At 31.3% G+C, this 17,300-nt stretch overlaps 2 protein-coding genes across 2 annotated transcripts; one reads left to right on the top strand and one right to left on the bottom strand.

The window, feature by feature from the left end:
* Window positions 1-9,913: 9,913 nt before the first annotated feature.
* LOC7474827 (DEAD-box ATP-dependent RNA helicase 21) lies at window positions 9,914-12,694 on the bottom strand. Its single transcript, XM_024586761.2, has one exon. The coding sequence runs from the start codon at window positions 12,349-12,351 to the stop codon at window positions 10,225-10,227; it is 2,127 nt and encodes a 708-aa protein (XP_024442529.1). The 5' UTR covers window positions 12,352-12,694; the 3' UTR covers window positions 9,914-10,224.
* Window positions 12,695-13,935: 1,241 nt separating this feature from the next.
* On the top strand, window positions 13,936-14,931 carry LOC7462506 (60S ribosomal protein L19-1). The gene is made up of 2 exons (XM_002321483.4): window positions 13,936-14,111; window positions 14,321-14,931. Exons 1-2 carry the CDS (start codon window positions 14,000-14,002, stop codon window positions 14,782-14,784), a joined length of 576 nt encoding a protein of 191 aa, XP_002321519.1. The 5' UTR covers window positions 13,936-13,999; the 3' UTR covers window positions 14,785-14,931.
* The last annotated feature ends 2,369 nt before the right edge of the window (window positions 14,932-17,300 follow it).

Genomic DNA, 17,300 nt, shown 5'->3' with positions numbered 1-17,300 from the left:
TTTTAATGATAATTTATTATTGTTGTTATTATTACTTCTACTAATCTCTTGTATTATTGTGAACACAATATTAATGCACTATTTAAAAACAGAATAATACTCTAATTGTTTTAAAAACTAGAGTCAAAACAAGTAAAACTGGAACTTTATGTTGCAATGCAATATTTCTACACTTATAAAATTGAAAAACTAGTTTTAAAATTTTTCAAATTTGTTTTGAGTTTGAAAAACATATTTTAGAGGTTTTTCATAATTTTTATTTACATGTTTCAAACTCTTTTTCAAATGAAAAATGACATCAATAATACAATTTTTATATACAAACAATTTTTTTATCAATTATAAAACATTAAAATTATTTTTTATATATAATTTTCACATTTAGTTATTATCATAAATTTATTTTTTATTATAAATCTAATATAAAAGATTTTCTTGAGTTAAAAAGTATAACTTTTCATGATAATTTTTAATTTGAATAAAATAAAATTATTTTTTTGTTAATTAGATTATACTAGTTCAAAATATCAAGATGATCATTATAAATTATTCTTTTGATTTTTTATAGAAAACAGTTTTAAACTTGACACATTTCTTATTGTTTATGGTGAATAGGGGGGTATTGGAGGATACTCTTGATAAGAATCATATATATGAGTGTGAAAAGAGATCACTTCTATAAGAATTTAAAATGTTAGATTCTTTAGAACACTCTTTGAAACCATGATGTGTTTTGGACCAAAACAAATATAATCTTGAGAACCAAAAATTTTTAAAAAGAAACTGTATAATTTTTATTATTGGGGTTTGCACAAAAGGTTGAACAATTCAAGAAGTGATGTTCACTAGTTAGCCGAGTGAATCTGATAGTTTTCCATTAAAGAAGGTTCAAGACCAAAATTACCTTACCCGATGTACATACTTTCTATTGTTACATGATTTCATGTGTCTAGTTTGTATTTTATTTTAGCCAAACAATTTTAATTTGCGTTGAAGATTGTTAGGATGAACGAAAAGTTATGTCTGATGAATGGAAAATTGTGTTTGTTAAAACTCTTAGGCTGTGTTTGTTTTTCAAAAACTGGTTTCCGGAAAATTACTTTCCAAACTTTTCTATGTTTGACGGAAAACACTTTCCAGTCAAAGAAATTTTTTTTTTTGGTTTCTAGGAAAGTGTTTTCCTTTTATTTTGGGTGGAAAACACTTTCCGGAAGTTGTGAAAAATTTAGAAATGTCATATTATTTACTGATTATATCAAATTTGGTCCTCAAACTTTTGATTGCTATATATATTTTGTTTTTGAATATTTGTTTTTCAATTTCATCCCTTAGAATTTAATTTTTATATTAATTTTGGTCCTTATTTTTATAATTTTTATTTGCTTTTCCCTTGTCATTTTTTAATTGAAATTTTTTATCTATCAAATTTGGTCCTCATTCTTTTAATTATTACTTATTTTATTTTTTAGATTTGATCTTTATTATTTTGATTATTATTTATTTTATTTGAGATAATTTATGAAATTATTTTTTTTTTCAATTTCATTCCCATTCAACTTTTTAATTTGTAAGATTTGTTCCTCATTATTTTAATAAACTTGAAAAAAATAAAACATTAATAAGTTATTTTTCAGCTCATTTTCTATGACATAACCAAACACCAGAAAGTGTTTTTCAATTTATTTTTCATTACACTATCAAACATCGAAAAATAATTCACTTTCCCGGAATTCACTTTCCAAAAGAAAACTACTTTCCAACAAACAAACGGGGCCTTAAATCAAGAGCTGTGTTTGTTAAAACTCTAGTTAAAATTGAGCTATGTCTTTTTAAATAGAGTTATGTTTTTTAAAAAAGTTGTGTTTGTATGTTTTAGCAATCAAAATTGTATATATATATATATATATATATATATATATATATATATATATATAGAAAGATAATTATGAGAGAGAGAGAGAGAGAGTACTTTCCAGCAAACAAACAGGGCCTTAAATCAAGAGCTGCGTTTGTTAAAACTCTAGTTAAAATTGAGCTATGTCTTTTTAAATAGAGTTATGTTTTTTTAAAAGATGTGTTTGTATGTTTTAGCTATCAAAATTGTTTGTATATATATAGAAAGACAATTATGAGAGAGAGAGAGAGAGAGAGAGATAAAAACTCTTTTATTTCTAAAACTTTTTACAAAGAGGAACGCAAAGAATTTGGTCTGCTATTTATTCTCATTTGAGCTAATGAGAATAAGAAACTAAGTAAGCTAAAGAAATAATATTATAATCGCACTATTAGCACTAGAGAGCATGAAATAATTTTTTTTTAAGGCTAGATGATTGATATTTTTCTTAATCTATATGTTCAAGTCTATTTTTAGTAAACAAATAATATAAGTTTATTTTTCTTATAAATATTGATTTTTAGAAACCAGATCATCGAAGCGAAGTAACAACACATTATAATGTTAATCATTGGAATTTATTTTTATTTTTTTAGAGGTAGTGACTGTCTTAAAATCATCACATCAACACTTAAGGCAAATGAATTATATATGCAACTTATAATTACAAAATTTAACAAAGAACACCTTGTAAGCAATGCGGCAACAATTGCATTTAGTACAGATTATTCCTTAAAAAACACAATGCTTGGAAGTTAATTGATGAAATAAGCCCTTGCTTCAGCCCTATTTTTACTACTAGCTCTTTGTTAAAGTTGTTGGGATCTCTTAGATTGATAAGGTTCGGGTTTCATTATTTTTAAGATTTTAGTGGTTTAAAGTCACATATAAAAATCCCTAATCTTAAGGAACAAGTAATTCTCTATTTTGCAATTAGTTATATACCACAATTCTAGGACTGTAAAGTCGTGGGTTGTTATTTCCTTTTCTATTTTGATGAAAAGCTATTTAATAGCCAAGTTTAACTAAAAAAGAGTTCTTCCTACATTTATGAGTTATAATGCTTTTGTTTATGTAAAGTTCTTTGTCAATTGTACTTGGTTCTAACATTTAGTATTAGAGCACCATCACGGGGCCTGACCAACAACACAGACATCAAACGTGAAAGACTAACATGATAAGCGAGAGCAACTTTGTGCAGCCTGTTATCCCATGGTTCGATGGACACCGCTTTACTCTTTTGCTATCAGATACGATCATTAGAGTATACTTACAGAGAATTTTCTAAGTTCCAAGAGTATTGGAGTTTGGTGGAAATTGGGATCTCTACAGAAGCGAAAAAGACAGATCTCACTAAGGGACAGAAGAAAGTGATTAAGGATCAAAAGTTAAAGGACCTGAATGCTAAGAATTATTTGTTCCAAGCCATTGATCGATCTATTTTGGAGACAATATTGAAAAAGGACACAACAAAAGATATATGGGACTCTTTGAAGCATAAGTACTAAGGGATAACACGAGTTAAATGTGCTCAACTCTAGGCTCTTTATAGGGAGTTTGAAGTGTTGCACATAAAAGTTGGGGAATCAGTAAATGACTACTTTGGAAGAATTTTTACCACAACCAATAAGATGAGAATTCACAGTGAAAGAATGGAGGATATGGTAATCATCGAGAAAATCTTGAGATCCATGACTCCAAAGTACAACTATGTTGTATGCTCGATCAAGGAATCAATTGATTTGGATACTTTACCATAGATGAGCTTCAAAGTAGTCTGTTGGTGCATGAACAATTGATCAACCATCACATTGTGGATGAATAAACCTTTCAGATCATTTACGAACCTCAACTAAGAGGAAATGGTGATAAAGGTTCTTATCGAGGTAGGGGCAAATTTAGGTTTGATAAAACTACCCTAAAGTGTTATAACTTACATGAGTTGGGTCATTTTCAATGGGAATGTCCCAAAAGAGCAAGAGATACAAGGGTCAACTTTGTTGAAACCAGTGAAGAGATGTTGTTAATAACATATATGGATGGCAACGAGGCTGGAAGAGATCACTTGTTGTTTCTTGATTCTGGGTGTAGTAATCATATGTGTGGGAAAAAAGAGTACTTCTTTAGTTGAAAATATTTATATTTATATTTTTTTAATTAAAACAATTCTTTACATGCTTGGAAAAAAAAGAATAAAGTTTTGTTTCTCTTTGTTTTGAAAAAAAAAAAGGACATGGTATAAAAAATATAGTCTTAGTTTTTAAATATGCTTATATGAGAATTTTTTGAAGATTTAAGGATTATTTCTTAAAATTTCTCGTGATAGAATTTGTATTTCCTAGTTGTTAACTATTGAAACAATTCGTGATATATTAACAAAAATATTAAATACATAATTGATTAATACACATACGAAACATGTGATAAGAAAATTAATAATAAAAACTATTTAAAGAATTTAATTTTTTTTAAATATCAAATATAAACTTATCAGTTTATAAAAAATATAATAAAACTTTATGGTTTTGTTATGAACTTGTTGATAATTTTTAATAATAAAAATACAAGGTATATAACAATATGGTGAAGTTTTTTTTTTTAGAGTTTATTATCAGTAATTGTATTTAGTGTGTATTAGAATATAGGTGGTTTTCATCAAATTTAATATTCCTAAATTTCATTTGATTGGATTTAATCTCTTGAATGTTATTTTTTTAAAATTAGTTTTAATATTTTATATCACTGTTATTTGATAAATATGCAGCGCATATGCTAAAACTATGTTATTTTATTTTATTTATTTATTTGTTGTTTACCTAACCTAATTTGGACCGGATTTAACTGGATCAATTAAATTAAATTAAATTAAATTATTATTACCAAACCAATATCTCATTTGGTTCAACAAAAAACCTGCCCAGGTCAAGCTCTCAATCTCAGTTTTTCAGGTCACCCCACCAGGATAGAACGAGTTTAAAAACTAAAGCTTCTAAAGAAATAACTCCATCTTTTTAGCGTAAGACAAAATAAAACTTTCCATCTAAAAAAAGATTAGGATTTAAATGGCTAGCTCTTTTATAAAACTGGCATGTCCAAAATATCTGTACGGGAAAAAGAAAGAAAACCAAGGTTTCTTTAGAATTTTGAACCTCCCTTAGCAGAAAATGAAAATTAATTAATTAATTAATTAATTTTATATATATATCTCATCAAACCCATGGTAAAGATTATATGATTGGAATAGCCCAATAAAAAAAACTAAAGAGAATTATAAGGTTTTTTTTTATAAAAACAAAAATAAAAAACCATTTTCAAACTCATAACTCGAGTCATTAGACTCAAAATACCTAATCTGAAAACATTATGAAGTTCAATTCTTAATCAATGAGGATCAAAATTAATTATATTGAAGCATGAAATTGAAAAATAAAATTAATTATACAAAAAAAATAAAAATAAAAATAAAAAGAATGAGGATCAAAATTAAATATAAAATAAATTTCATATATAATTGAAAGGTGAAATTGAAAAAAAATCAATTTAGTACAGGGACCAAAAAAATAAAAGAATGAGGTTCAAAATTGACATAAAAAATTAAAAAATATATTTTAATTAAAGGGCGAATTTAAAAAGAATAATAAATTTTATAAAAAGGTAAAAAAAATAGAAATCAAAACAATAAGGACCAAATTGAAAAACTTAAAACTATCAATTTGAATTAAATGATTAAATTAAAAACCAATAAAACTTTTACAAAATGACCAAAGAAAAAAATTATAAATCCAAAAAATGAGGACCAAATTGGAGAATACAATATTTGGTAAATTGAGATTCAATGATAAAATTAAAAAAACAAGAAAGTTCTATAAAAGGAGTAAGACAAAAAATGAGAAATTAAAAGAATAGAGATTAAAGTTGAAATACTAACAATCAAGATGGTCAAGCCATAATTTTTAATGGAGGAGAGAGAGAAGGGAGAGAAAAGAAAAATATTCATTGGCGACAAACCAAACCATCATCAAAAACATGCAGAAGGGCATTTTTAGATGCTGGGAGGTGCCGCAAGTGTTGCTCCAAGGGCGTGGGGCCTCCCCCGCATCCCTTGGTGAGCCACACACGCACGTCTTTTTTTATTTTTGCTTTTTATTTAGCTAAATACAAAAATGACTTTGAAATGACTTTCTAATTACAAAAAAAAAGTCATTATGAAAAACCAAAAATACCTTATGATCTCAGGCTTAATTGTTTTTTATCTTAAGGATATTCTCATCATTTTACTGTGCATTTAATTGTTTATTAGTTTTTATATTTGATCAATTATCAAATTGCTCCTCAACTTAAATTCTAATAATAAAAAAACCATTATGAAAAATACAAAAATACTCCTTGATGCCAAGTTTTAATTTTTTGCTTTTAAAGGTATTATAGTCGGTTCACTATGCAATTAATATGAGAAAATATTTATTTATCCTCGGTCAATTTAAAATGATAAGCAAACCATGTTAAAAAAATTTAATGCTCTTAGAAGTCATTGCAAAGTTTTTTTATGGAAAGACAAAATCATTATTATACTGTTCTAATAAACATTGCCAATGCATGTAGAGTTATAGTAATTTTTCAAGGCCATTTAGATTTTGTTAGTATGAGAGAAAACAACTCAACTATGTTTTAATAAAAAACATGAAATAATTGAATATATTTTTTGTAATTTATTATAAAAAAATATATATTTTGTTTAGAGAATTTTTTTTTTTTAAAAAAAAAAAAAAAAGAGTACCTAGACTATACGTCCTTACTTGACTGAGCCTAAAAGCCTCGCCCATGTTGCTTAAGCTCTAGAACATAGGGCATGTTTTTACAGTTAGAGGACACCGTATCATTCCACAACATCCATTTTTTTATCATTAAAAATTGTTTTGGTAGTCAAAAATTCAAGATTTAAGTTTTTTTTTACCTCAAAAACCATGATTTAAACACTTTTACACCTAAAAACATGGGGGGGGGGGGGGATCCCATATGCTTCTAAAACTCCATTTTCAAATACAAAACTTCCTTTAATCGATTTAAAAAATCAAAACCAAATCCAGGAGCTCAAGGCTCTTATAGGCTTCTAAAACTTCATAGTCTCGATTTATTTCTTCCAGTGTCACCGAAGTTTGAAACCACCTTCATTGTGTTTCTCTTTCAAAGACAAATTTATAAACATAAAAATTAAAGTTATTTTTGACCAAACAACTAAAGAGCTTTCTCTCTCCTAAAACTCTTTTTTTTTTTTATTACAACTTGTTTTTTCTTTGTCAACCTTTAAAGACTAAATCATGATAAAAATAAAGTTTAGCACCGAAGCGCAATAAGCCAAAATAACAAGGATTGGTTATCAACAAAATTAAAATGTGAGGGACCAAATAGTAGTTTTGCAATTTCAGTCCTTCACGTCAATTTTAGTTCCACCTCTTTACTCCCTACGTTTCTTCTGATACAGAAAAGTGCATTGGCAATAATCACCCCACTCAACATACTTGCTCCCCAAGTAACACCAGTAGAGCATGAGCACACATGGTTCCAACACTTCCTCAAGATCTTCTTAGGACAAGTTAGGGAGATTTTAAGGATTGCATTTCAATCTTTTTCTCGTCGCAACAGAGGACAAAACATTAGAGAAAGTACAAACAATCAGTATGGTGTCACTAAGGATACAGAAGAGGCTAGCTGCTAGTATTCTTAATTGTGGTAATGGAAAATTGTGGCTTGATCCCAATGAGACCATTGACAACTCCATGGTAACTCTAGTATGTCTTATATCCTACTATTACATCTCTTTCTCAATTTGCTAGCTCTCTTTTTGATGCTGAACAAAATATTGACTGCATAAATAAATTTCATCATGCAAAAGATTTGATGTCCTATGAGACGATGACTAGTAATGGAAGATGAAATTTGCAGGGATGAACATAAGAAAGTTCATAGAGGATGGTTTTGTTATCAAAAAAATCAATCATAACCCATTCAAGATCAAGGACTAGGAAAGTGAAAGAAGCCAAGACCAGAGGGAGGCACTCAGGTTAAGAAAGGAAGGGAGAAGCCACTTTTGGATCAATTTAGGGCCAAGAAAGCTAAAAAAAGCATCAACCTGGAGAAGAAGACAATATTAAATAAGCGTCAAAATAAAGATTCTCACCAGGAAGAACATTTTAGTGCAAATTATGGGTATGTGTTCATATATTTTTGCATTTACTAGTGCCTGCTCTGCAAGATATCAATTTGTTCGGCTAATGGCAGATTGGGCTTGTGTCGTAATAAAGTTAGCCGACCTTAAAGTTGGGTCATGCTTGTCTCCTAAATTAATTTCTTACCGCAAATTTTAAATTATTCTTCCACAAACAGAAAATCTAAAAATTGTCAAGAATCATTATAGATTTAGAACAGTAAAATTGCAGATGGTCGTTGCGTGCATCAATTGCTCTGATTAAACGTTCCTTGAATGAAATGTTAGGAAATTAAATTTCAACTATAGCTGGCATTATTAAAATTTAAAAATAGAAAAGAAAAGAAAATCAAACTCCCAACTGCTAAGGAGACTGGTATTTCCTGTGCCCAAACAAACCAAATTCAACAATAAGAAAAAATCGAGGAGACAAAGCACTCTTGACATTCTGCCAAAATTAAGGATATAAGAAAAGAACAAATGTATAACAGAAGATACTGGCCTGAAGAGCATGACTGATCATAACATCAGCTGCAGAAGAACGAGGTTCAAGTTGATGAACAGGAGAAGGCCGCAATAAATCTCCATCACCACCCGGGGCTGATTAATTAGATTCAGGAAAATATGAGGCGATGCTTTTATATTCATCTTCGCTTCAAATTATAAACTTCATAATATCCTTTGCTCTTTTCACTTTTTTAATCACCTTACGAGCTTAAACATACCACAACATTCATATATAACCTATTCCCTTAGTTCTAAACAGTCAAATTTGCTTCCATTTGTAATCCTTAATGATTTAGGTGCTGTAAAGTGAAGTGCATGGAAAGGGAAATGTTATTTGAGCAAGAAAAAACCGCACATCTGACATCAAGGTAATTTTACCAAAACTAAGCTGTTGATGAGCTAAATCCAAAAGTGGATGGGGAAATGCAAGTGATTTGGCTACATCCAAAACCATATCCTAAAATCTGAAAATTGAAGTATTGCAAATAGATGTGAACAAATGCTTAATAATCCCTTAGATTAATTCAGATCACTTGAGCTTCAATACGAGCTTAATTAATGTGGCACATAACACAAAGCTAGTGCAACAAACATAATTATATTTCCTATAACAACGAACAGATCAGTTGAATGAAAGAACTACCAATTGCTAGAAAGAACATCATATCCAAACACTATAAAAGGATAACTAAAGGAACCAAATTCAATCAAGCATTAGATATGTATCATCTTAGTGTAACTTACCAGATTTTGGACCAAAGTACCATGGAAATGAGCTTTGGTATCACCTCTCGGAAACTGTGTACGTAAGTCTCGAAGACCCTGCAACCAAGGAAAAATCACCCCAAACTGCCACAGCCCACTAAAACAAATGCAAGATTAAGATGTCAATATATAAAGTAAGCACAGAATTTATAAAAGAGTAATAGGCCTGGCCACATGGATGGGAAAACTAACAGATGACAAACTACTCTGAAGAAATCTTACAAAAGATTGAAATATCTGGGGAGAAAGAGGGAAGGGAAAGCCCTTTACTCTTCCCAGAACATTTGGAACTAAGACTCGGTAAAACATGCGTTTGCGCTTCTATTCAGAGGCCCAGTCTCAACCAACACCTCCTTTTTTGATAAAGGTAACCATAAGCTCCACTGATAGAATTTGAACTCGGAGTCACAAAAACTTTACATATCAAGTTATAAATCTATTTCAACCCATTCTTTTGTTAACTTCAATTGATGAAAACAAATGCAAATCACAAAGAACTGCAGCAGCCAAAATTTAATGTAAGATGGGAAAAAAAAAATACGTAGACAGAAAAAAGTTTGATATTTCAAGAACATCAAGTCAGGTACACCGTTATTCAGGAAGAAAAAAAAAGAGAGAGAACAAATATGACATTCTCCACTAATATCAACATGAAATCTTCTATTACTGAATAATGGCTGAAACTCTGTCAAGAAAATATAAGCAGCAGGAGTTTCATGATTAAAATCTAGATTGTTGAATACCCGACAGTGGTAAACTCAGTCCCATTGGTGCAGCAGTAAGCAAAGAAGTTTCAGATACCACTACATTGCACATAGATCATGTTCCAGAGTGTTCTGAATATCCAAGTTTCTCAGTGAGCAAAAACAGTGTCATTTCGTCTAGGAGGTCTATCAGGAATTGTTCCTGGCTTGAATTTTGAAGCCTCGTGCCTAGCCAACTCAGGAGGCACAGAACTGTTACTCTGGATAAGCATTTGCTTGAGATCATAAAAAACATCTGTGTCCCCAAGAGTTAAGAATGTTGAAGCCACACCTGTCTTTCCAGCACGGCCTGTTCGTCCAATACGGTGAGTATACATTTCAATATTTCCAGGCATATCATAATTAATGACATGGGCCACATCAGGTATATCAATACCACGACCTGCAACATCTGTTGCCACAAGAACATTGTATCTTTTGGTCCTAAAACCTTCAAGGCTAATTTCCCTCTGCTCCTGGGACTTCCCACCATGCAAAGTCGTCACACGATAGCCATGCTTGTCCAAATTCTTGGCCACCATATCTGCATTCTTTTTAGTGTTAACAAAAACAATTGCAGTCTTATCTCCAAGTTCATCAAGCAATCTATGCAACCTGCTGGACTTCTCCGATTCCTTCGTCATTATCACATGTTGGGATATCAAGTCAGTGGCCTTCCCAGCAGTGCCAATAGTGACCACAACAGGGTTTCTCAAGTACTTCCTTGCAAGCCGCTCCACTGCAGGTGGCATAGTAGCACTAAACATATAAGTGGTGCGATAAATCTTTTTCTCATCAAGCTCTTCATCTTCATTTTCTGGCTTCAAATTGCTCGATGGCATTGCATCCAACACTCCCATAACCTGGGGTTCAAAACCCATATCAATCATCCTATCAGCCTCATCAAGCACAACATAATTACACTGATTCAACACAGCATAACGCCTCTCCAAACAATCAAGCAAACGACCTGGAGTAGCAATAACCACCTCACAACCTTGCCTAATCCTAAACCCTTGCTCTTCAATAGACTGCCCACCAACAATAGAAACTACTTTAATACCCAAATAATGTGCAAACTTGACAGTTTCGTCCTCAATTTGTTGCGCCAACTCACGAGTAGGTGCCATAACAACTGCATAAGGCCCTTCGGCCTCATTATCCTCACTCATTGGAGGCAACCTAGAAATATAAGTCAACATAGGCAAAACAAAAGCACAAGTCTTACCTGAACCAGTCTCAGCAATCCCGATAACATCCCGTTGTTGCAATCCCAGTGGAATCGCTGCCATTTGAATAGGCGACGGCTTCTTATACACTACCCTCTCCACTGCCTTCAACAACTCGCTAGTCAACTTACTCTCTGCCCAACTCCTCATGGGCCGCGGAATCTTGGAACCCTTATAAGAAATATTAAAATCTTCCCTAAATATCCTCCAATCTCTCTCAGTCATTTCTTCAAGCTTCTTCTCGGACCAATGCCTATCAACACGCATATCAAAAGTGTCATACCTATCAGCAGCTTCTTCCTTCAATTTTTGGGCAGCCGCCTCTTCTGGATTCTTCTCTACACCTTCTTTCTTTCGAAGTTCGTCTCTAAAATCCTTCTCATTCTTTGCAGCAAGTTTTTTCTGCTCTCTCCGGTCCATTCCAGCCCTAAACCCTCGACCGAACAAAAGTTGTGCCTCATGAGGGTTTTGATACAAAATATTCATGTCTCTAGAAGTGTCTTCCGTGTTTTCCCAATCAAAAGAGAAGCGAAACTTCTCACTAGGTTTTATTACTCTCTTCTTAGGCTTTTTCGACCCTAGATATTGCTCTTTAATCGCATCCAGCTCCTTCTCTCGCTCTCTCTCCGCTAATTTATCCAGCCTGGCTTGCTCACGCGCCTTTGCTTCCTCTTCACGTTCGCGTTCTCTGTTGCGCCGCGAGGAGCGTTCGCGTTCCCGTTCCCGCTCCCTTTCCCTTTCCCTTTCCCTTTCCCTTTCCCTATCTCTCTCCATCTCGCGCTCTCTGTCTCTGTCACGCTGGTCACGGCGGTCAGAATTGGATGGGGGTTTGTCGGACTCCGAGTTGGAAGGGCGGGTTTGGGAGAGGAGGAGTTGTTGGCGTTTCTTTTGTTGTTCGATTTCTTCTTGGCGGCGTTGAAGGGCTAATTGCTCGCGTTGAGCTTTGGTCAAGAAGACAGGTTTGCTTTGGGTTTTGGAGACGCCAATGTCGTCGAATGAGCGTTTCATGGTGGCGGTGGTTGTGGTGGCGCTAGGGTTTAAGAGTGGATGGAGATCTCGAGGTTTGATTAATCGGAAAGCAAACCGTTCCTGATCGAAACGACCAGATAAAGGGCTATTTCTGCTTATGAGCAAGGTTTTTTAAAAATAAAAATTGGCAAAATAATTCAGTTTGAAAAATAATTGGTGAAAATTACATACATACATATAAAACACTACATTCAAACTTGAGAAGGAAAAGAAATTCTGAAGGCACGCTCCACTTTTATCACGTTACCACCAGTATCATGAAAAAACATCGAAAACGAATCCGAAGACACCAATGGAGTGAATCATACTTGCTGTCTGAAAACGATCACTATTGATGGTGTTTTTTTTTCTTCTTTTTTAATGTGGTTGTATTTGTTTTATTGATATATTTTAAATGATATTGGTGATATTTTAATTAAATTTTTGGTGTGCTTTTAGTTTTATTTTTTTTATAAATTACAATGTTGAGGGAGAGAAAAATTAAATATATATCCAAATTTTTATTATAACACTATCATTATTATAAAATAAATATTTTTAATAAAATAAATTTCACAATACTAAAAAAAAAAGTTATTAATTACCAAAAAAATAAATGTGTCATTCGTTGTTTTTGACAAATAGGATAACACATTCTAATTATTATTGATGTTCCTCATTTATATCATCAAAATATTTTTTATAGTCTAAATAGTATTGTAATTAGAGTTTGAAAGTTTTTTCAAATAATATATATATATATAATCTCTACTCTAATCATTACTGAAATATTATATTTTTCTATGTTTTTATGGCTTTTCAAGTTTTCAAGCCGATTTAACATATATTTTAACTTATAAAATTATATAATTTTAAAATTTAAATCATGATTTTAACTTATAAAATTATATAATTTTAAAAGTTAAATCGTGATTTTAATAACATTGTTTTTATCTATTGATTTTACTTTGTTTTTTATTGCACCATATCATATATTATTAAATATGTTTTTTTATAATCTTTAATAAATTATTTATATATAAATATTTTTAAATAAAAATGTGTGATTTTTAATTCTTGAATAATTTTATGTAAAGCTTGTTAATTTATAATTAAATCAATTTGTTAATTGTCAAAAACATATAAATAAGCTTTGATTGCATGGCGATAAAACTTATTGCCAAAGAATAGTTATTCGTCAGTATATATATATATATATATATATATATATATATATATATATATATATATATATGTGTGTGTGTGTGTGTGTGTGTGTGTGTGTGTGTGTGTGTGTTTAATTAAAATTTCATAATTATAATTAATGATTTGAAACTCATTTCTTGTAATAAACGCTAAGCAAAACCTGGTAAGAAAAGGTTTAGTGCCCTAACACCATTTTTTTCTGCACAACAATTCTCTGTTCCTTAATTACTTTGTCCCCAAGAAAAAAAATGCCTGTTTAAGTTATAATTAATAAGCTAATAATAAATTCATTCAACTCAGCACATATACTTGCTCCCCAAGTAACGCGTGACAGATAGCCCACACGTCTCCTCCCTCGTATATACATGAGAAACTGAACCATTGTCTCTTCATAGGAGAAGTTAAGATCAATTTCTGTTGTCAATTCATCCAATCTATAACAATGGTGTCACTGAGGCTGCAGAAGCGGCTAGCTGCTAGTTTACTCGATTGTGGGAAGGGAAAATTGTGGCTTGATCCTAATGAGACCACTGAAATCTCCATGGCCAATTCCAGTAAGTCTTGTATTCTATCACCTTCAATTTCTTTTGTTTTACTGTAGTAATGCTAATTCTATCAAAACGGTTTCATGGAACTTCTGGGATTTACTGGTAGGATGGATGAGCTCAATTGAAAAGTAATCTGGGAAAGAATCTTCGTAAGATTATTATAATTCTTTCTTGGAAGCATGAGTAATTAACAAGGGCGTAATGGCCTGTTGCAGGGATGAACATAAGGAAGCTCATAAAGGATGGTTTTATCATCCGAAAACCAATGATAACCCACTCAAGATCAAGGATTAGGAAAGTGAAAGAAGCCAGGACAAAAGGGAGGTACTCGGGCTATGGAAAGAGGAAGGGAACGAGAGAAGCAAGGCTACCATCTAAGGTTCTGTGGATGAGGAGAATGAGAGTGTTGAGACGTTTGCTTCGAAAATATAGAGAATTTGAAAAAATTGATAAGCACATGTACAATGAGATGTACATGAAGGTGAAAGGAAATGTTTTCAAGAACAAACGTGTGCTCATGGAAAGGATTCACAAGTTGAAGTCTGAGAAAGGAAATGACAGGTCACTTTCCGATCAATTTAGGGCCAAAAATGCTCGAAAAAGAAGGTACCAGCAAGGAGAAGAAGATGGGCCCAGCTCGCTAAATAAATCTCTCTCAGGGAGGAAATTCTCAGAGTAAATTATGTAACTCTGTTCCTAAATTCTGCGTTTATTTTTGTTTCTCTCTGTTGTACAAGATATCAATTTGTTTCTGCTTAGACAGATTGTGCTTTTGTTGTAATATTATGTTGTCTGATCCTAAATTAATTTCCTGCTTTAACTTTTAGATTTACTAGAACCATATAGAATTGAAAATGGTTGTCAAGAAAATCAATTGCTCTAACAATGGCAGGTATTTAGTTTCATTTCACCAACTCTAACAAGCATGAATTTAAATCGCTGCAGAAAACCAAGAAAAAACCCTAGCTGCTAAGCAGACTGAATTTAAATCACTTATTATAGCTTTACATATTGTACATTTCTTATGTAATTATAACTCTCTGAACCTTAACCACAGCAGCAGCAGAACCTGCTCATCAGTAGAATTGGATGTGTGGACATGCAAGCGAACTCAAAATACATATGAAGGAAATCACACACAGAAGAATTACCATGGAAAAGGGTTTCAGCACATAATCCAACCAATACTGTTATTTGCTAGTTTTCCATCATATACCTGGCAGTTTGATCTCCCTTTGCAATTGAAAAAAAAAAAACAAACTTTCTGCTACATCTCGCAGGAATTCAATCTAGTTTCTATTATTTCATTATATTTGAAATTTGTATTTAAGGAAAGTATATAATCTTTTGTAATATTTTATTCCTTGTATAAATAATTCAAAATCGGTTTTATTCTGGAAAGAGATATCTCAATTAAGAGCATAAAGCCCACAAACATTCAGCAACCCAGTATTGATGACAGAACTTAAAGATCCCATCTTTAAAATCCATGAATTCCCTAGTTTCGAGAGCAATTCATCTTGTTGATCATTAAATTGCAAATTCTTTAAATAATAAAATTCAAATATGTCAGTTTTGAGATTTAGCCACCTCACTCCACCAATAATGTCATTATATATTCAAGCTTTTTTTTCATATTGTCACCGTAATGCTAAACCAACTCTTAAAATATAATGTTTACATATTTAGAGGTTTATTTTAGTTGGTAAGCGGGATTTGTTCTTATATTATCATTTATGATTTAAGTTTTAAAAGATATCTTAAAAAAGCATTTTCCTATAAATGTATTAGTCTTCTTATGAATGACTTGTTTAAAACTACAATTAAAAATAAAAATTAGACTTAATACGTATAAATTGACCCAAAACTACCATTATTATCAAAACTAAAAGGAAAAACAATATAAGTCTTGCAAAGAGAATATATGTGAAATAGTTTGCCTCTAATGCAAGTGAACTAGGATGTTTTTGATTTGAGCAACAAATTAAATGCCAATAATACATTGTTTACATCTCTCATCTCCTTTTTTGTCTCATTTTTTCTTTTCTTTTTTTTCTTATTAAATTATCTTCTTTTATAATTCCTATTGGTTTTTCTCTTATTCTTTTCTTTTAATTCCTTTAGTTTAAATATTTTTCTCTTTGGAGGATTTGATTTTTGCTTGTTTGAGTGTTATGGTTCTAGTGTTTAATTGTTTATAGATGATAGTCAATAAGATAAGGAGATGGTGAGTAAAAAATACATTGTTAACGATAATAATGTTGCCTTGTTGTTGAGGGGTTTTGTTGTTGGTTAGTGAAAGTATTTTTCTTATAATAGCTATATTTATGCCTTCAGCAACAATGTTCAATAGTGATGAGGTTGGTTGATTATTAGTCTAATATGTTGGTAGACTATTGTTTCTTGGTTTTCTCATGGTTGTTATAAAGGGAGAGGTTCACATGTTTGATTTTGATGGTTATTTATCAGGGAGATCTTCTTTGGAGAGTTATTGGGTCCAAGGGTAAATTCTTGATGGCACTAGTACTAAGATGATTTTATTTATGAAATCATAACCAATACCACCATTTAAAATCCTTGAAACATTATTTATAACATCATCTCCTATAATGTGACAATATTTAATAATAAAAAAAAAAGAGATCTTTCTACTAGTGTCATTAAGAATTCACCACTTTTACAAAAATCTGTTCATTTAGAAGCTTGCACCTATATTATTCTCTAACCTAAAATTCATGTTTTACTATTTTATATCGTATTTTTTAAAAAAATCCAACTAGTTCTTCACTTTTATTAAACTCAATTCATAATATCTTCATACTCATATTAGCCGATATTGTACCATTAGTTATGGAAAAACCTAATTTACCAACACGTACTTAGCTAAATTATTTGCATTAATACTATTATTGGGGAGATCTATGTTGGGCTTGCACACAAGAATATGAGCACGACGTTAATCCAAAAACCTAAACTAATAGGTTATGGATTCATCTTATATATAAGTATTTTTATTATTATTATTTTTTCAATATAGAATATTTACCACTCATATGTATGCCAACACTATTTTAAGTGAAAGAGGGGGGAATTGGATTTTATTAAATTTTGGGTACAAATAGGCCAAATGGATTGATATTTGAGTGGGCAATATCTTAGCTTATAGTGAATTTGGTGGTTGGTTGGTAGTAGATT

This window comes from Populus trichocarpa, chromosome 15 (genome assembly GCF_000002775.5).
Source record: "Populus trichocarpa isolate Nisqually-1 chromosome 15, P.trichocarpa_v4.1, whole genome shotgun sequence".
Lineage (NCBI taxonomy): Eukaryota > Viridiplantae > Streptophyta > Magnoliopsida > Malpighiales > Salicaceae > Populus > Populus trichocarpa.
This window is presented reverse-complemented; position numbering and strand designations above follow the sequence as displayed.